Raw genomic sequence first — 27,141 nt, forward strand, 5'->3', positions numbered from 1 at the left:
CCTCAAGAAACTGGAGAAGAGGAAAATAAACCCAAAGTAAAAGGAAAGAAAGTAAGAGCAGAAATTAATGAAACTGAAAATAGGAAAATGATGTGGAAAACCAATGAAACAAAAACATTGTTCTTTGAAAACCCATATTAAACTGATGAATATCTACCAAGACTGAGAAGTATAAAAAGAGAGAAGAACTATCACCAGTATTAGAAATTGAGTCAAGGTTATCACTACCCAATCCTTCAGACATTAAAAGAGATTATAAGAAATACCATGAACAACTTTGCAGACATAAATTCAAAAACTCAGAAGAAATGGACCAACTCCTAGAAAATCATGAATGACCAAAATTCACCAATAAGATACTGATAACATGAAGATACTTATAACAACTGACTTTGAATTCATAATTTAAAAGTTCCTTAGAAAACTCCAGACCTAGATTATTTCAGGGGAGAATTCAACCAACATTTCAAGACCAATTAATATATTTTTTAAATAATCTCTTCCAGAAAATAGAAAAGAAGGGGGTACTTCCCAAACTCATTTTATGAAGTCATATAATATATTCAGTATCAGATAAACACAGTATAAAGAAAGAAAACTAGAGACCAATATCTCTCATGAACTTAGATACAGAAATTATTCAACAAAATATTAGAAAACTAAATCCAATAATGTATAAAAAGAATTATAAACCATGAACAATTTATATCAGGTATATAAGGCTGGTTCAACATTCAAAAATCTATCAGTGTAATCCAACATATCAACAAAGTAAAGAAGAAAAATCATATGACTACATCAAAGGACAAAGAAAAAAAACATGTGACAAAAATAAAAAAAAATTAAAAACCCAAGGCACAGGATAAAAGCTCTCAGTAACTTAGCAGTAGAGGACATTAGTTCAATATGATAAAGAGCATCTACAAAAAGAAAACAAAACAAAACTACAAATAACATCATGTTTAGTGATGCAAAGGCCTAACACTTTCCTCCCTAAGATCAGGAACAAGGCAAGGATGTCCACTTTCGTCATTTATATTCAATACTGCACTAGAAGTTTTAGCCATGGCAGTAAAGCAATAAAAAGAAATTAAAAGTATATAGAATGATGAGGAAGAAACAATATTGTCTATATTTCCAAATTACATGATTTGTCTATGTAGAAAATCCCAAAGAAACTCTGAAAAAAAATCCTGGAACTAGTATGTTAGTTCAGCAACATTACAGGATGCAAGATACACACACACAAAGTAATGGCATTTCTATAAACTAACAATGAACATGAGGAAACAAACGTTTAAAAGCACAAAAGAATTTCTTTCACTGTGCAAAAGTGTTTTTTTTTTTTCATGTAGCCCCAACAGTTTATTTTTACATTTGTTTCTCTTGCTTTAGGAGACATCTCTAGAAAGATGTTTCTATGTCAGAGAAATTGCTGCCTGTGTTCTCTCCTAAGATTTGTATGGTCTCAGGTCTCACATTTAGATCTTTAATACCTTATGAATTTATTTTTGTGTCTGGTGTAAGAAAGTGGTTCAGTTTCATTCTTTTGCATGTAGCTGCCCAGTTTTCCCAACACCATTTGTTGAAGAGACAGTCTTTTCCCCCATAGTATATTATTGCCTCCTTTGTCATATAGTAATTGACCACACAGGCATGGATTTATTTCTGGGCTCTCTATTTTATTCTATTGATCTATGTGTCTATTTTTGTGCCAGTACTGTACTGCTCTGATATTACACGGCCATAAGAAATGATGAGATCTTGCCATTTGTGACAATATGGATGGAGCTGGAGGGTATTATGCTAAGTGAAAGAAGTCAGACTGAGAAAGACAAATATCATATGATTTTACTCATATGTGGAATCTAAAAAACAAAAATGGGTAAACAAACAAAAAAAGCAGAATCAGCCTACAAATACAGAGAACAGACTGATGGTTGACAAGGGAAGTGGGGGGGATGAGCAAAATGGGTGAAAGGGAATGAGAGATACAGGCTTCTGGTTATGGAATGAACAAGTCATGGAATAAAAGGTGCAGCACAGGGACTATAGTCAGTAGTACTGTAAGAGCATTGTATTGTGACAGATGATAGCTACACTTGTGGTGATCATAGCATAACATAAAAAGAAGTTGAATCCCTAAGTTGTACACCTGAAATTAATGGAACGTTGTGTGTCAACTATATAAAAAAAAGTTCTAATAATTACAATCATTCAAAAGAAAATGAAAAAAATATGTATACACTTAAACAATGTACCAGATTGGTTTTTTGAAGAATGCAAAATGATGATAGAAGTAATCAAAGAAAGCTTTAATAAACGGAGAAATATTCCAAGTTCATGGGTTGGAAGTTCCAGTGTAACAAAGATGTCAATTCTCTATAAATTGATATAAGTTTAATGCAATTTCTATTAAAATTTCAGCAAGGTTGGCTTGTAAGAAAAAAAGAAGCTTACTCTAAAATTATATTGGTAAGTACAAGTGATAGAATACCTAAAACAATCTTGACAGAATAAAATGAAAGGAATCACTCTACCACAAAATAAGGTTTCTTATATAGCTAACGTAATCAACACTGTGTTATTGGTAGAGGAACATAAAACCAACCAATAAAACCCCAGAAATATACCCACATAAGTATGATCAATAGTTTCTGAACAAAAGTGCAAAGCAATGTAATGAATGAAGTGTAGTTTTTTCCACAAATGGCACCAGAACAATTACACAACTGTGGTGGCTAATTTTACGTGTCAAGTTGGACAGGCTATGACGCACAGTTGTTTGATGTGAAAGGTATTTTTTAGATGCAATTAACATTTAAGTCAGGAGACACTGAGTAAAGCAAATTACCTTACATAATGTGGGTGGGATCCATCTAATCAGTTGAAGGCCTTAGGAGCAAAGACTGACGTTTTCCCAATAAAGAATTATTCTCCTGATTGCAACACAGAAACCAACCAGGGTTTCCATCCTGCTGCTCTGCAGAATTCAGACTCAACACTGTAATATCAACTCTTAACTGAATTTCCAGACTGCCTGCCTGCCCTATAGATTTCAAATTTGCCAACTGCCCACAGTTAAATGACCTAATTCCTTGAAATAAGCCATTCCTGTCTCTGTAAATACACACAGACACTATTCTGTTTCTCTGCAGAACCATAATGCATTATCCACAATCTTGACCTAAATCTTGACCTAAATCTCACACCTTATTCAAAAATTTACTCAAGATAAAGAACATTTAGAAAAACAGATAGGAGAAAACTTTGGGTATCTAGGACTAGGCAAAGCGCTTTTTGAGTTGACTTGAAAGTGTGAAAGCCCATGTGAAGAGGATGAAAATTAAGCTACAGATTAAAAGAAAATATTTATAAGCCACATAACTGATAAAAAAAAACTAGCATCCAGTATAGAAATTTCAAAACTTGACCAAAAAAAAAAAAAAAAAACTGGGCACCTTGGTGGCTCAGTCAGTTAAGCATCCAACTCAATTTCGGCTCAAGTCATGATCTTATGATTCATGGGTTCAAGCTCTGAGTCAGGCTCTGTGCTGACCATGCAGAGTCTACTTGCGATTCTCTGTCTCACACTCTCTTCCCCTCCCTCGCTCACTCTCTCTCTCGCAAAAATAAATAAAAAAATCCAACCAGAAAATGCAAAAAGGACTTCAGGAGACATTTTATTGACAGTGATATACAAATGGCAAATAAACACACGAAAAGATATACATCATTAGCCATTAAGAAAATGCAACTTGGGGCGCCTGGGTGGCGCAGTGGGTTAAGCGTCCGAGTTCAGCCAGGTCACGATCTCGCCGTCCGTGAGTTGGAGCCCCGCGTCAGGCTCTGGGCTGATGGCTTAGAGCCTGGAGCCTGTTTCCGATTCTGTGTCTCCCTCTCTCTCTGCCCCTCCCCCGTTCATGCTCTGTCTCTCTCTGTCCCAAAAAAAATAAATAAACATTGAAAAAAAAATTTAAAAATAAAAAAAGAAAATGCAACTTAAGGGGCGCTTGGGTGGCTCAGTCGGTTTAGCGGCCGACTTCAGCTCAGGTCATGATCTCTGGGTCCGTGAGTTTGAGCCCTGCATCGGGCTCTGTGCTGACAGCTCAGAGCCTGGAGCCTGTTTCAGATTCTGTGTGTCCCTCTCTCTGACCCTCCCCTGTTCATGCTCTGTCTCTCCCTGTCTCAAAAATAAATAAGATGTTAAAAAAAAATTTTTTTAAATAAATAAATAAAAAAGAAAATGCAACTTAAAACCACAATGAGATATCACTATCCATCTATTATTATGGCTAAAATAAAAATTATTGTTTATACCAAATGCTGGTGAAGATGCAGAGGAACTGGATCTCTCATATATTGTTGATGGGTATGTAAAAAGGTACAACCCTCTGGAAAATAGATTTGCAATTCCTTAGGAACTTATACATTGGCCACATGGCTCAGCAATTGTACTCCAGGAAATGAAAACTTACATCCACACAAAACCTATACACAAATGTCAATAGCAATTTTATTTGTAATAGATGAAAACTGGAAAAAACCCAAATACTCTTAATGGTTAAGAATGAATAGTTAAGCAAACTGTGGTACATTTATACAATGGAATATTACTCAGCACTAAATATGAAGAAACTATTGACACATGCATCCTCCTAAATAGATCCCAAGGATATTACCCTGGGTGACAAAAACTAATCTCTACAGGTTACTACATGATTCTATTATTATAACATTCTCCAAATGACAGAATTATAGAGATAGAGAATTGATTAGAATGAGGGATTAGGGATAGAGGGGAGAGGTATGAATACAAAGTAAAGCCATTAGACAGTTCCATTTTTGTGATGAAACAGTTCTGTATCTTGATTGTAGTGGTGGTTCCATGAATATACACATGCTATAGAATGGCACAGAACTACACACACACACACACACACACACTCATATAAAAAGAGATGAAATCTAAATAAGGTTTATACCAAAGTCAATTTCCTGTTTTTTATACCATACAGGTTAAAGACATTAAGACAATCTAGGTGAAGGATAGGCAAGGCCTCTCTGAACTATTTTTACTTTCCATTAAAGTGTAATTATTTCAAAATAAAAAGTTTAATTGAAAAAAAAGACCACCAATAACTGTGGCTAATTCTAAGTAAATGGATTCTGTGTAATGGTTATCCTTCTTCATATTTTTTGCCATTTCAAAAATTATTCAAAGATATATTACCTTTATAATTTACATTTTTATTAATTTTGTATTATTAAAACAGTGAAAACATAATCACGAAAAATACTAGAAATAAGTGTTCTGAAATACAAAGAGAATTTATCTCTATGTGATGATAGTATGAATGCTTTTTTCCTCTTTTTCCTCTTCTCTATTTTCAAGTCATTTTGTATTTTTTTATAATTTAAAAATTGCATTAATTTTAATAAATCAAATAAAATTCAGCCAGAAAATGTAAAATAATAAGGAAGCACTCTAAAGCTGATTAATTCCAACAAAATGTGTTAAGCAAAAAGTGCAAAATCATATATAGTATACTAATTTTTGTTTAATAAAAGAGATATAAAAAATGCACGTATCAGCTCCACTGTGCAAAAACTAAAAGGTAAGATAACTAGAAATTAAATAAAAACTAAGATAATAGAAACAAATAATAAAAACTAATTGTTTTTCTATTGGGAGTAGGGGAGAGTAATGGGAATGGGATAGAAAGTTTGTAGGAATGGGAATGGAGTAGAAGGATAAAAAGATGATAATTCTCTGAGTAAAATCATATATAGTTCTGAATCTTAAAAATTATTTTATATTTCACATATCAATAACTAAAATAAAATAAAATGAACAAGGACAAGAGAAAATCCCAAAGTGTACTGTTTTCAAATAAATAATATAACCACATCACGTAGGAAAAATGAATTAACCCAAATAATTCTTGAATAAAATATTTTTTATTTCTTTTGTTTGGTTTTTTGAAAACAGTCACAAATATGAAAAGGTAGGAGGCTAGAATGAACCTTATATTGTGGATTCAATTTGGAAGTATAATTTTGACCTCATTCTTTTTAATGTAGGTATATATAGAAATATATATATATACACATATATATGTGTATATATATATATACACACACACACACCCATATAATGAGTGTAAGTGTGAATATATATACATGTATACATACACCATATATTCATATGTATTTATCCATATGTTTACATAGACATGAATATTATAAAGACATAGATTTCCTAGCTCTGTCTGTTGATAGGACAAGAAGCAGTGACACTCCAGTAGAAAAAGCACAATTAATACCTAGATCTTGTTTTCTTTTTTTTTTTTTTTTTTCCTGATATATATTTTATTTATTTTTTTTTATTTATTTATTTTTTTTTATATATGAAATTTATTGTCAAATTAGTTTCCATACAACACCCAGTGCTCATCCCAAAAGGTGCCCTCCTCAGTACCCATCACCCACCCTCTCCTCCCTCCCACCCCCCATCAACCCTTAGTTTGTTCTCAGTTCTCAACAGTCTCTTGTGCTTTGGCTCTCTCCCACTCTAACCTCTTTTTTTTTTTTTTTTTTTTTTGTTCCCCTCCCCCATGGGTTTCTCTTAAGTTTCTCAGGATCCACATAAGAGTGAAACCATATGGTATCTGTCTTTCTCTGTATGGCTTATTTCACTTAGCATCACACTCTCCAGTTCCATCCACGTTGCTACAAAAGGCCATATTTCATTTTTTCTCATTGCCACGTAGTACTCCATTGTGTATATAAACCACAATTTCTTTATCCATTCATCAGTTGATGGACATTTAGGCTCTTTCCATAATTTGGCTATTGTTGAGAGTGCTTCTATGAACATTGGGGTACAAGTGCCCCTATGCATCAGTACTCCTGTGTCCCTTGGATAAATTCCTAGCAGTGCTATTGCTGGGTCATAGGGTAGGTCTATTTTTAATTTTCTGAGGAACCTCCACACTGCTTTCCAGAGCGGCTGCACCAATTTGCATTCCCACCAACAGTGCAAGAGGGTTCCCGTTTCTCCACATCCTCTCCAGCATCTATAGTCTCCTGATTTGTTCATTTTGGACACTCTGACTGGCGTGAGGTGATACCTGAGTGTGGTTTTGATTTGTATTTCCCTGATAAGGAGCGACGCTGAACATCTTTTCATGTGCCTGTTGGCCATCCAGATGTCTTCTTTAGAGAAGTGTCTATTCATGTTTTCTGCCCATTTCTTCACTGGGTTATTTGCTTTTCGGGTGTGGAGTTTGGTGAGCTCTTTATAGATTTTGGATACTAGCCCTTTGTCCGATATGTCATTTGCAAATATCTTTTCCCATTCCGTTGGTTGCCTTTTAGTTTTGTTGGTTGTTTCCTTTGCTGTGCAGAAGCTTTTTATCTTCATAAGGTCCCAGCAATTCACTTTTGCTTTTAATTTCCTTGCCTTTGGGGATGTGTCGAGTAAGAGATTGCTACGGCTGAGGTCAGAGAGGTCTTTTCCTGCTTTCTCCTCTAAGGTTTTGATGGTTTCCTGTCTCACATTCAGGTCCTTTATCCATTTTGAGTTTATTTTTGTGAATGGTGTGAGAAAGTGGTCTAGTTTCAACCTTCTGCATGTTGCTGTCCAGTTCTCCCAGCACCATTTGTTAAAGAGACTGTCTTTTTTCCATTGGATGTTCTTTCCTGCTTTGTCAAAGATGAGTTGGCCATACGTTTGTGGGTCTAGTTCTGGGGTTTCTATTCTATCCCATTGGTCTATGTGTCTGTTTTTCTGCCAATACCATGCTGTCTTGTTGATGACAGCTTTGTAGTAGAGGCTAAAGTCTGGGATTGTGATGCCTCCTGCTTTGGTCTTCTTCTTCAAAATTACTTTGGCTATTCGGGGCCTTTTGTGGTTCCATATGAATTTTAGGATTGCTTGATCTAGTTTCGAGAAGAATGCTGGTGCAATTTTGATTGGGATTGCATTGAATGTGTAGATAGCTTTGGGTAGTATTGACATTTTGATAATATTTATTCTTCCAATCCATGAGCAGGGAATGTCTTTCCATTTCTTTAAATCTTCTTCAATTACCTTCATAAGCTTTCTATAGTTTTCAGCATACAGATCCTTTACATCTTTGGTTAGATTTATTCCTAGGTATTTTATGCTTCTTGGTGCAATTGTGAATGGGATCAGTTTCTTTATTTGTCTTTCTGTTGCTTCATTGTTAGTGTATAAGAATGCAACTGATTTCTGTACATTGATTTTGTATCCTGCAACTTTGCTGAATTCATGTATCAGTTCTAGCAGACTTTTGGTGGAGTCTATCGGATTTTCCATGTATAATATCATGTCATCTGCAAAGAGCGAAAGCTTGACTTCATCTTTGCCAATTTTGATGCCTTTGATTTCCTTTTGTTGTCTGATTGCTGTTGCTAGAACTTCCAGCACTATGTTAAATAACAGCGGTGAGAGTGGGCATCCCTGTCGTGTTCCTGATCTCAGGGAAAAAGCTCTCAGTTTTTCCCCATTGAGGATGATGTTAGCTGTGGGCTTTTCATAAATGGCTTTTATGATCTTTAAGTATGTTCCTTCTATCCCGACTTTCTCAAGAGTTTTTATTAAGAAAGGGTGCTGGATTTTGTCGAAGGCCTTTTCTGCATCGATTGACAGGATCATATGGTTTTTCTCCTTTTTTTTGTTAATGTGATGTATCACGTTGATTGATTTGCGAATGTTGAACCAGCCCTGCATCCCAGGAATGAATCCCACTTGATCATGGTGAATAATTCTTTTTATATGCCGTTGAATTCGATTTGCTAGTATCTTATTGAGAATTTTTGCATCCATATTCATCAGGGATATTGGCCTGTAGTTCTCTTTTTTTACTGGGTCTCTGTCTGGTTTAGGAATCAAAGTAATACTGGCTTCATAGAATGAGTCTGGAAGTTTTCCTTCCCTTTCTATTTCTTGGAATAGCTTGAGAAGGATAGGTATTATCTCTGCTTTAAACGTCTGGTAGAACTCCCCTGGGAAGCCATCTGGTCCTGGACTCTTATTTGTTGGGAGATTTTTGATAACCGATTCAATTTCTTCGCTGGTGATGGGTCTGTTCAAGCTTTCTATTTCCTCCTGATTGAGTTTTGGAAGAGTGTGGGTGTTCAGGAATTTGTCCATTTCTTCCAGGTTGTCCAATTTGTTGGCATATAATTTTTCATAGTATTCCCTGATAATTGTTTGTATCTCTGAGGGATTGGTTGTAATCATTCCATTTTCATTCATGATTTTATTTATTTGGGTCATCTCCCTTTTCTTTTTGAGAAGCCTGGCTAGAGGTTTGTCAATTTTGTTTATTTTTTCAAAAAACCAACTCTTGGTTTCGTTGATCTGCTCTACAGTTTTTTTAGATTCTTTATTGTTTATTTCTGCTCTGATCTTTATTATTTCTCTTCTTCTGCTGGGTTTAGGCTGCCTTTGCTGTTCTGCTTCTATTTCCTTTAGGTGTGCTGTTAGATTTTGTATTTGGGATTTTTCTTGTTTCTTGAGATAGGCCTGGATTGCAATGTATTTTCCTCTCAGGACTGCCTTCGCTGCATCCCAAAGCGTTTGGATTGTTGTATTTTCATTTTCGTTTGTTTCCATATATTTTTTAATTTCTTCTCTAATTGCCTGGTTGACCCACTCATTCGTTAGTAGGGTGTTCTTTAACCTCCATGCTTTTGGAGGTTTTCCAGACTTTTTTCTGTGGTTGATTTCAAGCTTCATAGCATTGTGGTCTGAAAGTATGCATGGTATGATTTCAATTCTTGTAAACTTATGAAGGGCTGTTTTGTGACCCAGTATATGATCTATCTTGGAGAATGTTCCATGTGCACTCGAGAAGAAAGTATATTCTGTTGCTTTGGGATGCAGAGTTCTAAATATATCTGTCAAGTCCATCTGATCCAATGTCTCATTCAGGGCCCTTGTTTCTTTATTGACCGTGTGTCTAGTTGATCTATCCATTTCTGTAAGTGGGGTGTTAAAGTCCCCTGCAATTACCACATTCTTATCAATAAGGTTGCTTATGTTTATGAGTAATTGTTTTATATATTTGGCGCTCCGGTATTCGGTGCATAGACATTTATTATTGTTAGCTCTTCCTGATGGATAGACCCTGTCACTATTATATAATGTCCTTCTTCATCTCTTGTTACAGCCTTTAATTTAAAGTCTAGTTTGTCTGATATAAGTATGGCTACTCCAGCTTTCTTTTGGCTTCCAGTAGCATGATAAATAGTTCTCCATCCCCTCACTCTCAATCTAAAGGTGTCCTCAGGTCTAAAATGAGTCTCTTGTAGACAGCAAATAGATGGGTCTTGTTTTTTTATCCATTCTGATACCCTAAGTCTTTTGGTTGGCGCATTTAATCCATTTACATTCAGTGTTATTATAGAAAGGTATGGGTTTAGAGTCATTGTGATGTCTGTATGTTTTATGCTTGTAGTGATGTCTCTGGTACTTTGTCTCACAGGGTCCCCCTTAGGATCTCTTGTAGGGCTGGTTTAGTGGTGACAAATTCCTTCAGTTTTTGTTTGTTTGGGAAGACCTTTATCTCTCCTTCTATTCTAAATGACAGACTTGCTGGATAAAGGATTCTCGGCTGCATATTTTTTCTGTCTAGCACACTGAAAATCTCGTGCCAATTCTTTCTGGCCTGCCAAGTTTCAAAAGAGAGATCAGTCACGAGTCTTATAGGTCTCCCTTTATATGTGAGGGCACGTTTACCCCTTGCTGCTTTCAGAATTTTCTCTTTATCCTTGTATTTTGCCAGTTTCACTATGATATGTCGTGCAGAAGATCGATTCAAGTTACGTCTGAAGGGAGTTCTCTGTGCCTCTTGGATTTCAATGCCTTTTCCTTCCCCAGTTCAGGGAAGTTCTCAGCTATGATTTCTTCAAGTACCCCTTCAGCACCTTTCCCTCTCTCTTCCTCCTCTGGGATACCAATTATGCGTAGATTATTTCTTTTTAGTGTATCACTTAGTTCTCTAATTTTCCCCTCGTACTCCTGGATTTTTTTATCTCTCTTTTTCTCAGCTTCCTCTTTTTCCATAACTTTATCTTCTAGTTCACCTATTCTCTCCTCTGCCTCTTCAATCCGAGCTGTGGTGGTTTCCATTTTGTTATGCATTTCGTTTAAAGCGTTTTTCAGCTCCTCGTGACTGTTCCTTAGTCCCTTGATCTCTGTAGCAAGAGATTCTCTGCTGTCCGCTATACTGTTTTCAAGCCCAGCGATTAATTTTATGACTATTATTCTAAATTCACTTTCTGTTATATTATTTAAATCCTTTTTGATCAGCTCATTAGCTGTTGTTATTTCCTGGAGATTCTTCTGAGGGGAATTCTTCCGCTTGGTCATTTTGGATAGTCCCTGGCGTGGTGAGGACCTGCAGGGCACTTCCCCTGTGCTGTGGTGTATAACTGGAGTTGGTGGGCGGAGCCGCAGTCAGACCTGATGTCTGCCCCCAGCCCACCGCTGTGTCCACAGTCAGACTGGTGCATGCCTTCTCTTCCCCTCTCCTATGGGCGGGATTCACTCTGGGGTGGGGTGGCCTGTCTGGGCTACTTGCACACTGCCAGGCTTGTGATGCTGGGGATCTTGTGTCTTAGCTGGGGTGGGTAGGCAAGGTGCACAGGGGCAGGAGGGGCAGGCTTAGCTTGCTTCTCCTTAGGTGATCCTCTTCAGGAGGGGCCCTGTGGCAGCAGGAGGGAGTCAGATCCGCTGCCAGAGGTTTGGCTCCGCAGAAGCGCAGAGTTGGGTGTTTGCGCGCGGAGCGAGCAAGTTCCCTGGCAGGAACTGGTTCTCTTTGGGATTTTGGCTGGGGGATGGGCGGGGGAGATGGCGCTGGCGAGCGCCTTTGTTCCCCACCAAACTGAGCTCTGTCGTCCGGGGATCAGCAGCTCTCCTTCCCTTTGTCCTCCAGCCTTCCCGCTTTCTGAGCAGAGCTGTTAACTTATGACCTCCCAGACGCTAAGTCGCGCTTGCTGTCGGAACACAGTCCGTCAGGCCCCTCCGCTTTTTGCAAGCCAGACTCGGGGGCTCTGCTTGGCCGGCGAGCCACCCCTCCGCCCCGGCTCCCTCCCGCCAGTCTGTGGAGCGCGCACCGCCTCGCCGCCCTTCCTACCCTCTTCCGTGGGCCTCTCGTCTGCGCTTGGCTCCGGCGACTCCGTTCTGCTAATCCTCTGGCGGTTTTCTGGGTTATTTAGGCAGGTGTAGGTGGAATCTAAGTGATCAGCAGGACGCGCGGTGAGCCCAGCGTCCTCCTACGCCGCCATCTTCCCTCCAACCCTCTAGATCTTGTTTTCTAAATACCATTTCCCATTCAGATGAACCAGGGCTTCTTAGAGAATGGCTGATTTTAGAAACTGGGGTAGGAAACATACAATATGAATGAACATCTTGTGATTCCAGAAAGTAAGGAAGCATTCAAAAAGAACAACAACAACAACAACGAAAACTCAAAATGTTAGGAGTTTGTCAAAGAGACACATGAGTCAACTAAAAGAAAACTCCCAATGGCCAAAGCTAGAAAAAGTTGAACAATGAAAGAAATACAGTAGCACTGGTTTATAACCCAGACTATAACATAAATATCCATGAGTCTATAATCTTACAAATAAATGATTGAATAAATAAACGGAGAAAAATAGATGAGCTATTGAGCCCCCAAGGTGAAACATAACTTCCTACTCCTGAAATATGGACTATGAACAGTAACTTCTTTCAAGGAAGGACAACATGGAAAGGGAAATAAAGAGTAATTTTACAGTGAGAAATCTGACAAACATTACATCAGGCAGGCCATCAAGGTTAAAATCAACAAGTTATGTACATTTGATAATGATATGGTGAAAAGGCACTTTACCTCTGTGGTCTTTCTCCCAAGCCTAATCATAAGAGAAACATCAGACAAATCTTAATTTGAGGGACATTCTACTGAGTATCTGACCAGTTCTCCTCAAAACTGTCAAGGTCATCAAAAACAAAGAAACTATGAGAAACTGTCAAGAGAAGCCTAAGGATACATAACTAATAATTGTAATGTGGTATCCTGAGTGGAATCCTGGAAAAGACTTTAGGTAAAAGAAATCTGAATGAAGTATGGAATTTATTTAATAAGAATGTACCAGCATTAGTTCACTGATTATAACAAATGTACCATATTATGGTTAGATGTTCGTATCTGGGAAAATAGGATGTGCTGCTTATGGGGAAAGATGGGCAAGAGGGAAATTTGGGGAAGTAATGCTATGTTCTAAAACTGGATGTGGTGATGGTTGTACAATTCCATACATTAATCAAAAGCAAATATTTGTACACATCATGGGTAACTTTTATGGTAAATAATATCTCAATAAGTCTGTTTAAAAATGAATTGTTTGGTATATGTTCAAAATGAGTATAACCATAAAAAAATTCTTAAAACACTTTAAGTGTTGTTGTTCTAGTTACCATATCAGGACCACACACAGATCCATCTTCTACAAATGTATCATCTCTTTCTTCAGGACTGTCAATTGTTGTCCATGGATTTTTATTTGCCTTGTTTTGGTTCCGATATGTAGATACACACATTTCTTCCCGTACATGTGTGTAAATCACAGATAAATTTGCACGTGACACTAATTCTTTGTGTGGCCAAGCACAAACTAATTTTCCACATAGAAGATGACTAGAAGCATAAGGCAGAAAAAATATTCTCTTTTTACTGAAATAACATAGATTGCTGATATACCTAAGTTTTTTTAAAAAGTGTCTTACTAATTTAACTCCAGGTCTCAATAATTTTCTCTCAGCAAATTTTTTGAGCACAGTGACTTATGTATGATGTGACTCTTTTTGTTTTGTGAGGCGAAGTGGCAAGGGAAAAATTAATGATATTTGCAACCTGACAGCCCTGATCTGTCTGATATTAGCTTATGAAATTTGAGCAAATTATCACTGGTTTTCAATTCTCTCATTAGTAAAACAGGATAAATAATTCTCACTATAAATATTGTTGTTATAACATTATAGGCACTGAGCACATGTTATTTGTAGGCAATGGGTAATACTGTTCAGCTCAGATCATGAAACAAAGAAATGTGTGATAAACTGCCATATAATAAGATATAAGATATATTATCATATACATTCTAGGATCTTGGCAATATATAACCAACATCCCAAACACAATTATAATTTTCTAAATACATACGCATAACTACAATGGTCTCGGCCACAGTTTCCATATCTATCTCCTCTTGAGTTTACTTCATCATAACAAGCAAATGGAGCACCTCTAGAAGCTGAAAGAAAAAAAATTTAAGTAAATTACAAAACATAATTCCAACAATCATTATATAAATAATAAACTCACTTTGGAAATTATAATGTGATACCTAAGGAGGCTTATAATTGCCTAGCATTAAAAAGTTGCTGGAGTAGATCTGATGAGAAGAGAGCTTCTCATTTTAAATCTATAGACTTTGTTCTGCACCAAACAGAAAATAACCAGCAAAATTATTCAAATGCTGTTACATTATTAGGAATATAAGTAGCTATAGCTCTCTCTTTGTCCTCTAAATTGTTTACTTTCTGTCTTAGTTTCCTATCCAGTGTGAAAACATAGTTTGTTCTTAGTCCAAATGAAACAAGAGAGAAAGAGTATCTATAATGCAATGCTGATAAGAAACCCAAAGAGCATTTGACTTAACTCTTCTTCTTCCACACTTAAGCCCTCATCTCTGTTTCCTAATATGCTAACAATCACTAAAAAAAGAATTTTGAAGGGCTCCAGTCCCAAGTGGCAACTTACGAAGACCCTGAATTCTCCTCCTTCCATGGACACACCAAATCTACATCTATTTATAGAGAAATTCCTCCTGAAGAACTGAGTACTGAGTGAATGGCTTCTACACAATGAAAGACAGAAAGACCATAAAGAGAATCACAAGAGAGGTGGAGACATGGTAGCAAAGGAAACTTCCACCCTTGATGCTCCAGTAGGGAGGGATAGGACTGAGGGACCATGAGCAGATTCATCTGCCCTGAAATCACAGGGGGAAAAGATGCAATTTAAAAGAGCAACTAAAATATAAAAGATGCAGTTCTAGAACTCCGCCAAATACTAGGAGAGCTGCTGGAACTCTCTATGGGTCAGAGGGGCTGGCAAGCACCACAGTTAACATATCCCCTCCACCTTGATAGCATAGGCAAAAGCAGGATCCTGATACCACAGCTGACAGTTTTCTCAGTGAGATCTGGGTCCTTGGCCCATACCAGCCCTGGACCCTACTGGCACAGATAAAAAGCTGTGGTTTAAAGGAGCAGCTAGAATATAAAAGAACTAGCCTTAGAATCTTGCCTCATGGCAGGGAAGTTACTAAAACTCCTTTGGGTTGGAGGGGCTGGCAAGCACCACGATTTGCATCTTCTTTCTACCTTGATAGCATGGACAGGAAAGGGGCCTGGGTGCCCTAGCTGGTCTACTACCTCAGTGAGTCCCAGGCTCCTAGTCCATGACATCCCCAGTAATCCCACCAAGGTGGCCAAAGCCACACCAGGGCACCCCTGGTCCATGCTCACTACAGCTCCAACCATCTTGCCCAACTGACATAGGTGCAAAGCACCCGGGGAAAACACCAGGCCCATACCACCTTGACTATAGATGGATTTATGGGGGCACTCCCAGCTCAGAATGCCCTGGGACCTCCCAGCTCACACCTGCTTTAGCTCCAGCCACCCCACAAAGTGCCCTGGGAACCTCCAGCCCATGCCCTGCCTTGCTTTAGATACCCTGTGCATGGAGTGCCCTGGGACAACATGACCTTCACCCACTTCAGTTTCAGTTCTGCACTCTGTGCAAAGAGCTCTGGGACTCTCCCCTCTCCCTCCCACTGCCAGTTTGCACCCACTTCAGCTTGCAAGAACAAAGATCAAGGTTAGTTGAAGGAAGGAAAGAATAAAGATCAGAGTAGAAATAAATAAAAAATTTAACAAACAAACAAAAAAAACCAGAAGAGATCAATGAAATCAAAAGCTTGCTGGTTCTTTGAAAAGATAAACAAAATTGATAAATCTTTAGCCAGACTCATCAAGAAAAAAAGAGAGAGGACTCAAATAAATAAAATCAGAATGAAAGAGCATAAATAACAATTGACACCACAGAAATACAAAGAATTATAAGAGACTACTATGAAAAATTATATGCCAACAAATTGGATAATCCAGAAAAAAATAGATAAATTCTTAGAAACATACAATCTTGCAAAAGTGAACCAAGAAAAAATAGAAAATTTAGGGGCATCTCAGTTAGTTGAGCAACTCTTAATTTTGGCTTGGGTTGTGATTCCAGGGTCATGGGATCAAGCCCCATGTTGGGTTCTGCACTGAGCATGGAGCCTGCTTGAGATTCTCTCTCTCTCTCTCTCTCTCTCAATCTCTCTCTTTCTCTTTCTCTCCCTCCCTCCCTCCCTCTGCTCCTCTCCCCTGCTCATGTAAACTCTCTCTTTCTTTAAAAAAACAATTTAACAAAACAATAAATAGAAAATCTGAACACACCAATAACTAGTAATGAAATTAAATTAGAACTCAAAAAACTACCAAAAAATAAAAGTCAAGGTCAAGAATTCTACTAAACATTTAAAGTATAATTAATACCTATTCTTCTCAAACTTCCAAAACATAAAAGAAGAGGAAAGTTTCAAATATACTCTATGCAGCCAGCATCACCTTAAGACCAAAACCACATAAACATACTACAAAACAAAAACTGCAGGTCAATATCTCTGAGTAACATACATACAAAATCCTCAATAAATATCAGTAAATCACATTCAACAATATATGAAAAGGATCATCCACCACAATCAAGTGGGATTTATTCTGGGGATGCAGTGATGGTTCAATAATGTGGATACACCACATTAACAAAATGAGGGATAAAATCATATGATCATTCGTCAAATGCAGAAAAAGTATTTGACAAAATTCAATAACCTTTTATGATAAATCTCAACAAAGTGGGTTTAGAGGGAACATACCTCAACATAATAAAGGTCACATATGAAAAACTAACATCAGACCCAATGGTGAAAAACAGCACTTTTCCTCTAAGATCAGGAAAAATACAAGAATGTCCACTCTCAACACTTTTATTCAACTTAGTACTAGAAATTCTAGCCACAGCGATTAGACAAGAAAAAGTAATAAAAGAAATTCAAATTGGTTAGGGAGAAGTAAAACAGTTACTATTTGCAGAGGACATGATACTATATATAGAAAAGCCTAAAGACTCCACAAAAAAAACTATTAGAAGTAATAATTCAGTAAATGTGCAGAATTCATTAAAGTTGCATGATATAAAAGTGATATGCAAAATTTTCTTGTGCCTGTGTACACTAACAATGAAGTAGAATAAAGAGAAATTAATAAAACAACTCCATTTACAATTGCACCAAAAAATAATAAAATACCTAGGAATAAACTTAACCAAGGTGAAAGACCTGTACTCTGAAAACTAAAGCACTGACAAAAGAAGTTGAAGATGACACAAACTAATGCAAGATTCCATGGTCATGGATTGGAAGAATCAATATTATTAAATTTTTCATACTACCCAAAACATACACATTCAATGAAATCCCTGTCAAAAATTCAACAGCATTTTTCACATAAATAGAACAAATAATATTAAAATTTTTATGGAAGCACAAAAGACCTCAAGCAGCCAAAGCAATGTTGAGAAAGAAGAACAAAACTGGAAGTATCACAATCCCAGGTTTCAAAATATGGTGCAAAGCTGTAGTAATCAAAACAGTATGGTACTGGAACAAAAAGAGACACATAGATCAACAGAACATAATCCAGAGACCAGAAATAAACCCATACTTACATTGTTAATTAATCTATGACAAAGGAGGCAAGAATATACACTGGGGAAAAGGCAGACTCTTCAATAAATAGTGCTGGAAAACTGGACAGCTACATGAAAAAGAATAAAAATTGGCCTACTTTCTCACACCATTCACAAAAATAAACTCAAAATGGATTAAAGACCTAAAGTAAGGCACAAAACCATAAAACTCCCAGAAGAAAACACAGGCAGTAATTTCTTTGACACCAGTCATAGCAGCATTTTTCTAAATATGTCTCCTCAGGCAAGGGAAAGAAAAGCAAAAATAAACAAGACTACATCAAATTAAAAATCTTTTGCACATCAAAGAGAACCATCAACAAAGAAAAAAGGCAATCTACTAAATAGGAGAATATATTTGCAAATGATATACCCAATAAAGGGTTAAGATCCAAATTATGTAAAAAAAAAAAAAGCTCCAAATTATGTAAAGAACTTACACAACTCAACACCAAAAATAAGCAAACAATCCAATTTAAAAAGTGGGCAGAGGACCTAAATAGACATTTTCCAAAGAAGACATGCAGATGTCCAACAGACACCTGAAAAGATACTCATCACTAATTATCATAAAAATTCAAAGAAAAAACAAAATGAGACACCACCTTATACCTTTCAGAATGACTAGAATCAAAAAGACAATTAAAGACAAGGATGAACAGGGAGGGGGCAAAACAGAAGAGACTCATAAATATGGAGAACAAACAGGGTTGCTGGAGGGGTCGTGGGAGGGGGGATGGACTAAATGGGTAAGGGGCACTAAGGAATCTACTCCTGAAATCATTGTTGCACTATATGCTAACTAATTTGGATGTAAATTTTAAAAGTAAAAAAAAATAAAAATAAAGACAAGGATGTAAAGGAAAAAGAACCCTTGTGCGCCTTTGGTAGGAATGTAAATTGGTGTATCCACTATTGAAAATAGTATGGAGGTGCCTTGAAAAATTAAAAATAGAAATATCATATGATTCAGTAATTCCACTCTTGTGTATATACCCAAAAAAACAAACAGACAAAAAAAACCATAATTCAAAAAGATACATGCATCCCTATGTTTATTATAACATTATTTACAGTAGCCAAAATATGGAACAACCTAAGCATCCATCAATAGATGAATGGTTAAAGAAGATGTAATATTCTTTTTATATATATATATATATATATATATATATATATATACACACACACACACAATGGAACACTACTCAGCCATAAAAATAATGACATACTGACATCTGTGACAAAATTTATGGACCAAACGGTATTATGCTAAGTAAAATAAGTCAGAAAGAGAAAAACAAAAACCATATGATTTCACTTATATGTGAAATCTAAGAAACAAAACATGTACAAAAAGCAAAAACAAAAAGCAGAAACAGACCCATAAATGCAAAGAATAAATTAATGGTTGCCAGTAAGGAGTATGGGAGATGGGCAAATGGGTGAAGGGTAATGGGAGATACAGGCTTCCAGTTATGGAATTAATAAGTCATGGGGATAAAAAGTAAAACATAGGGAATATAGTCAATGGTGTTGTAATAGTGTTGTATGGTGACAGATGGTAGCTACACTTATGGTGAGCACAGCATAATGTATAGAGTTGTTGAATCACTAAGTTGTACACCTGAAACTACTGTAACATTATGTGTCAACTATACTTCAATTTAAAAAAAAGAATAATTTTTTGGCTCAGTCAGTTGAGTTTCTGACTCTTGATTTTGGTTCAGGTCATGATCTCAGGGTCATGGGATTGAGCCCCACGTCTGGCTTTATGCTGAGCACAGAAACTGCTTAAGATCCTCTCTCTCTCCTTCTGCCCCTCTCCCCCACTGACACTCTCTCAAAATAAAAAATAAAATCTTAAAAAAAATAATTACTGAATTTTAAAATCAGGAAGGACGCCAATGTGCACCTACTTCACCCTGTCATATGTTTAGTTATGTCTAATTTTTAAATCACAAAAAATTCAAATGTAATAATAGCTGCCCCATCACTTTGACTTGGTTATTTAGAGGTGTGTTGTGTTGATCATGTTAGTCACATGTAATAAAAACTGAGATGTTTTCTTGTCACCACTATTAATTGGCAAAGGAGCTCTCCTTAGCAACTTTACAGTTCTCATAGTTGAAGAACATGCTCAATAAACTTCATTCTCTCTCCTGACACAACCTATACACATAAAGGATGCTACAAAACACAATCTACAAATAGATTTGTGAGCGGAATCTACCATAATAAGCAATTCTCTTTTGAAAAGGCCTACTCTTGAACCCACCCAATAAGTAATTAGCATCTGTTTGCCTTGTCCCAAATTACTGATTTGATTTGATTTGGTTTGATTAAATCTAGTTCAAACTTCTCAAATCCTCCAAATTCTACCCAAGGACCAGGATTAGAATGGTGCAAAATTTAAATTTAAGGAGGTAGAGTAACAAAAACTCAATACTCAAATAACATCTTTATTTCCCCCATTATTTATTTTTGAGAGAGAGACGGGGGTGGGGGGGAGAGAGGAGGGACAGAGAGAGAAGGAGGCACAGAATCTGAAGCAGGCTCCAGGCTTCGAGCTGTCAGCACAGAGCCCAACGTGGGGCTCAAATCCACGAACTGTGAGATCATGACCTGAGGCAAAGTCTTACTCTTGGTTTCGGCTCAGGTCATGATCTCGCAGTTTGTGGGTTCAAGCCCCACATCGGGCTCTGTGCTGACAACATGGAACCTACCTGGTATTCTCTCTTTCTCCCTCTCTCTCTCTCTGCCCCATACTCTGTCTCTCTCTCAAAAAACAAAATAAAAATTAACTAAAAATTTGAAAGCAACCCAAGTGTTCATCAATGGATGCATGGAAAAATAAAAATGTGCTATATACACACAAACAATGAAATTTTATTCAGCATTAAAAAGGATAGAAATTTTGCAATATTCTACAACATGGGTGAATCTTGAGGACATTACGCTAAGTGAAATAATCAGCCAGTCACAAAAAGACAAATACTATATGATTCTACTGATATGGTACCTAGCATAGTCAAAATCAAAGATACAGAAAGTAGAATGGTGGTTGCCAGGGACTGAAGGAGAAAGAATGGAAAGTTATTGTTTAATAGGTATTGAGTTTCAGTTTTACAAGATGAAAAGTTATGAATGGCTCAATATGGTATACTTTATGTTACGTGTATTTTAACACAATAAAAAATTTGTGGAAAGACAAAAGAACACATTTCATTTGATATGTAGACATTGTCTTATATATTATTTAAAATAATTCAGCTAAAACATTTTTAAAGCTTCATTGCATTATTTTCTTACTAATACTAATTACTAATTAGTATTTTACTCTTAACATCATCTTTTAGGTGTTTACATCTAAATTTTAATTTCTTAGAGCTTGGGAACAATTTTCCCATCTTCTGTTCTTCCTAAAATAGACCTTATATATAATAAATATATGTGGATTTTTTGTTAAAAGGGAAACACAAAAAGAGGGATGTCTTATGCCACCATAATGCTGGCATTACTACCTTTAGCATTTTGTGTAAGGCAGGTCTAGTGGTCATGAATTCATTTGGCTTTTGTTTGTCTGGAAAGATTTTATATCCCCTTAATTTTTGAAAGTCAGTTTTGCCTGATATAATATTCTTTGTTGGTAGCTTTTTCTTTCAGTGCTTTGAATATATCTTCCCACTACCTTCTAGACTGTAAGATTTCTGATGAAAACTTTCCTCATAGTCCTATGGGGGTTCCTTTAGATGTAAAAACTTACTTTTTTTTCTACTTAAAAAATTCTCTCTTTGTCTTTGAATTTTGGCAATTATATTATAATGTATTTTATGGATTTCTTTGGGTTTATCTTATTTGAGGTTATTTGGTCTTTCTCAATCTGGATATCCCATTTCCTTCTTCCAGCTTCGGAAGTTTTTAACCATTATTTCTTAGAATATGCTTTCTTTCTTTCTTTTTTAAAGTTTATTTATTTATTTTTAGGAAGAGTGAGAGAGAGAGAGGGAAAGAGAGAGAGCAAGCATGAGTGGGGGAGAGAGAATACCAAGCAGGCTCCACACTGTCAGTTCAGAATCCAATGTGGGGCTTGATCCCACTAACCAAATGTGAGCCAAAACCAAGAGTCAGATGTTCAACACACTGAGCTACCCAGGTGCCCCAAATGTGCTTTCTGATCCTTTTCTTCTCTGTTCTTTTTTCTGGAACTCTCATAATGCATATAGTCCCACTAATGGTGCTCCATAAGTCCTTTAAGTCACTGTTTCTCATTCCTTTATCTTATTTGCTCTTCTTACTTAATCGTTTCCAGTGACTTCTCCTTGAGTTCATTGGTCATTTTGTTTGCTTGATCTAGTCTGCTGTTGAATACCTCTAACGCATTTTTGAGTTGTTAGTATATTATAAGCATCATGATTTCTGTTTGGTACTTGGGGATCTGGACTAATGGATCAAGTCTTTGCCTCCCAAATAGAAAGCTGGGAACTAGGATTATTTATCTACTCACTTGGTGGTGAGCAGGAGGAGTACCATTGATGTCTAATAGCTCAAGCTGCCACCCCTGTTGCCCCTGGACATCTAGACAGTTCAGACCCATCAGAGCTCCCAGAACTGGCAGGACAGATTCCAGATGTTTGGGCATCCCCCTTGAAAATGTATGCATGTTGGATATCTAAGCAAATCCTTCTCTGCTGGGTGAAGCTGAGAGCTAGATGTTTTCTCCCTGCTTGTAAGGCACTGCACTGTGGTAAGAATCTCTAACGAGAGGGTGTCTTGAATCTCCCTACTGGCTTTGGTAAGCTCTGCTTTGTTCTAGTAAAAACCTTGTTTCATTTAAGCCTAAACTAAACCCCATCACCACAAATTCTATATAATATTCTGACAAGTTGCATTTCCACTTGAGGTTTCTTCCTTTGCAAACAAGAATTCCATATAAATTCTGGGTTTTTTTTTTTCATTTTTCAGAATCAAGAAAATTTTATTTCCTTTAACACTAATACATACTAGGCAAGATGTCACTCATTAAAAATCACATTTACTTTTGTTCTATAAAATTGAATAACAAAGCTTGTAATAATCAGAATTTAGGAACTAAGGAGAAAATTATGGTCATTACCTCCTCCAATCAATTCTTTACACTGTTTGGTAAATATGCGACATCGTCCTTTGTAACAGAAGGAATCGCCTGAATCACAACTTTGTCCATTACGTGCATAAGTGTCAGGCATACAGTGTGGGGAAACTCCATTGCAATATTCAGTGAAATCACATTCGTCATATGATTTCCTACACTGTATACCAATTGATTTTAGCTAGAAGGGAAAAGGAACATAAGAAAAGATTATGCATTAATGATACTCAAGTTCTACTTCCCTTCAAGTTTTAAATTTTCACTCATTTACTTTTTCCTAAGTTGCTAAGAGCAATGAGAAAATTAAGTCTTCTCATTAACTACTTAAGCATTGCACAGAAATTTAAAAAACTAAATTTACTGTGGATAAAGGAGTGGATAATGCTCGTGAGAGAAGTGAGAAACTCAAAGATAAGTAGACTACCATAATTTTTTTTTAAAAAAAAAGAAAGACAAAAAGCACAGCTAAGGAATTAACATAAAAATTACTTTCAAAAAAGTTACTTCCAACCCATTATGGCTATGCTCACATGGACAGCCTTTGGTTTCTCCATATGCTGTTCCTTAAAGCAGAAATCAACCATTTACAAAACAATAAATATACATGATAAAGATTTAGAAAACAGTTTCTAGATGTTTTTAAAGGTAATTTAAGGACACACAGGAAATGTTTATTTCACATATCATATTGTAAACAACTGTAAAAAAATAATGTCCTCAATTACATATCTCTGATCTCTTTAGCACTTATGCTTTAGCTAATAGCTTCCAGGATTCATTTCCTGTATACCTGTCTTCACCAACAAATACCCAAATATCATCACTGCAAACCCTTTCCTCAACCTAAGCCCCAGTTCCTCATCGCTATCATCACTATCCTATGCAAACCAAGTCAAATTTGTTCTAGCTTTCAAAGGTCCTAGAGGCTCCTCTGTAACATTCACCACCCCCAAAATAGGTTTTCTGTATACTTTTTTCCATGTTGGCAAGTATTTGCAATATATAGCAATTCTGACACAAATTCTTCAAGTGATGGGTGGGAAGACAAAACACAATACTTGTGTCACCCAAGCTTATAGAGTTAACAATCAAATAAAAAACAATGACCAAAATTGTTTCTAAAGGAAAATACATATAAGTATAATGAAAAAGTATTAATATTACTTTCTTTAAAATATGCTTCCTGTTATAAATATGTATAAATGGAAATATTACATTTATTCTAATTTCCTCTATTGTTATGACTGTCTTTTATAGCAGTTTAAGGGCCACAGAAAATATGAGGGGTAAGTACAGAGACTTCCCATATAACCCTTGATCAGCACATACAAAGCCTCCCCTCTAATCAACATCTCCAACTGGAGTGGTACATTTGTTACAATTGAACTTATGTGACACATCATAATCACTCAAAGTCCATAGTTTACATGAAAGTTCTTTCTTGTTGTTATATATTTTATGGGCTTAAACATATGTATAATGACATGTATCTATTGTTATGGTATCTTACAAAGTATTTCCACTGCCCTAAAAATCCTTCATGCTCTGCCCATTCATCTCCCCTTCAGTCCCTGACAATCACTGATCTTTTTATGGTCCTTTTTATAGTCTGACCTTTTCCAGAATGTCATATATTTGGAATCATAGAGTCTGTAACTTTTTCAGATTGGCTTCTTTCACCCAACTTCTTTTTCAATACTACTTATAAATGTGCAGTTCCTCAAATGTTTTATCATCCTACTTGCTCCTTTATTAAGAGGTGTTAATTTTTCTTTACTTGGCTCCCTAATTCCAAAATGGCCCTAAAACTTAAAAATGGCTGACTCCTTGTTTCTGAAGTGCTTTCTCTTAAAATCTTTTTTGTTTTTTTATTTTGTTTTTAATTTATTTTTATTTTTTGCCAAGACTTTCAGTCTGTACATGTAATGTGTCATTCATTGTCAGGGCTATGACCCTTTACACAACTAATAAGGAATGGGTGGGTTAATTTATTGCCTCTGACCACCACACCAGCCTTGACTGCATAGTAAAGAGAGTATTATGTATATCAGAAAATTCATAGCTTGGGCTATGTACCTTTTGATAATTAGGCCCAACGACTATTCCAGTCTCAATAGCACTTGTTCACATATCCCTGTTGATACAACTGGTTTAAGTTATTCCCTTTTGACGCAGCAATGTCAGGAAACTGAGTAATCTTCTATACTTCTTGTGTTTGATAGGTTAGTCAATTTTTTTAAAGTTACCCTTAATATGAATAATTATGACTAAATTATATCAAATAATGGAAAAGAAGAGGAGAGTAACATCAGCAAATGTTAGAATAGGAGATTCCTGGCTGCATATCCACACAGAAATGCCTGTTTTAACAACTACCTTGAATGACAATCTGGCTGAAAGGTTCTAGTCCCCAGGTGAAGCAAAAAATCTGAGAGTAGATTCATTGGAAGATGGTAAGAACAGTTTGATTTTACCCACATTATCCGTTCCTCAAGGTGGCACAGCTCAATGCCAAGAGAGACTCTTGGCTTGTGATTTCTCTGACAGAGGAAAATAAAAGTGATGATAAGCTGGTTTCCCCAGCCCTGCAAAACACTGTCCAAGAGACTTACTTTTGTCTCACCCGACTCAGACCACTTAGGGAATTGGCATACTTAAATAGTCTTGGGATACCAAGGAGTAGGGAAAAGAGATGGGGGTTCACATCAACTAGCACATAGATTACAACAACCAGCCACATATCTAATTAACTGTCTTACAGACTTCAGCAAGAACCTCACCCATGAGCCAACAGGATGCGTTATCTGAGGACACCCACAACAAGCCAACTAACACCCCCAGTACTCCACACTCACAACCTGTCGCCAGAACAACAAACTCTCCAGCAGATGGCACACATGAGGCTCCAACAAGTGGGCACAATCCTGCAGACAACACATGGATATCAGCACCTGGCTGGACTTTGCTGAATTGCACAACCTTGAACACTTCAAGGCACTGTTTTATGGAAATTTTCTGAGGGGCTCTCCATAGCCATACTGACTTTCTGGGATTGAGAGAAGGTGTACAACCCTAAACTCTGGCCCTCTGGAGGTGTGAAACAACCCGGGAAGAGGAGTGGAACAAGCACACCCATAAAAAAGGTCTGAGAGACCCCCAAAACTCTAGTTGGTCTGACTACTGACTGGTTTCTTTCTCTCTCAAAGCCAGCTAGTAAACACTAGAAGAGATGTGAAACACTTCAATTGTGAAGGCAGCAGTTCAAGACTTCAAGAAACATCAAGAATCAAGGAAACGTGATGCCAACAAGAGAGGTCTTGTGGAAGACAAATGAAAGAAATGGAAATGTACAAAGTGTCTGACAAAAAATTAAAAATAATCATCATAAGCTCAGACAAGAGAGCACAGATAGACATAAACAAAATCAGGAAAACAATACATGAATGAAATGAGAAGTTTCACAAAGAAGAGAGAATTTTTTTTAAAAAGAACCAAACAGAAGAAATTCTAGATCTGAAGAATACAATGACTGAACTGAAAAATTCTATTAAAAAGCTTTAAAGGCACAGCTGATCAAGCAGAAGAAACAGTTAACTCAAGGGCAATCATTTAAAATTATCCAGTCAGAAGAACAAAAAAGAAAAAATATTAAAGAGAGCTTATGGCTTGGGGCAGTTAATATGGTGTAGTAAGGGGATCCTGGGTTTGTCTTGTCCCTTGAACATAGCTAGATGGACATCAAGCCATTTTGAATACCTAGGGAATTGATCTGAGGACTAACAGAACAACCTGTATAATTTGAGGGAGAGAACACAACAGGTACATGGTGCAAAGAGGTGAACTGGGGGAGAGAATAGCCACAGTGCCGGTGCCACAGAGGGGAGACAGCCGTTTTCCCAGAGAGGAGAAAGATGGGAGGTAGGAGGAGAAGTGCATCAGATTTGCATAAGAAAGCACTCCCCCCTGAAAGCAGCAAGAGAGAAAGAGTGAAAACATCCATAGGGGACTGCATAAGAAAACTGTTCCCCAAAACCACTGACAGAGGAAAAAGGACAGTTTCAATACCAC

The 27,141-nt window shown here is 36.8% G+C and overlaps 1 protein-coding gene across 2 annotated transcripts in view; it reads right to left on the bottom strand.

Moving 5' to 3' along the window:
- LOC112858926 (disintegrin and metalloproteinase domain-containing protein 5-like) overlaps positions 1-27,141 on the bottom strand; it is a 141,417-nt gene that overhangs the window by 26,718 nt on the left and 87,558 nt on the right. For both annotated transcript variants that reach the window (XM_086703653.1, XM_086703652.1), the window contains 3 exons: positions 23,059-23,254; positions 14,244-14,334; positions 13,499-13,718 (listed from right to left, as the gene is read on the bottom strand). In XM_086703653.1, coding sequence (XP_086559779.1) covers positions 13,499-13,718; positions 14,244-14,334; positions 23,059-23,254 — 507 coding nt within the window. The remainder of the gene's footprint in view (positions 1-13,498; positions 13,719-14,243; positions 14,335-23,058; positions 23,255-27,141) is intronic.

Source organism: Puma concolor, chromosome B1 (assembly GCF_028749965.1).
Source record: "Puma concolor isolate L17-30 chromosome B1, mPumCon1.1.hap2, whole genome shotgun sequence".
NCBI lineage: Eukaryota > Metazoa > Chordata > Mammalia > Carnivora > Felidae > Puma > Puma concolor.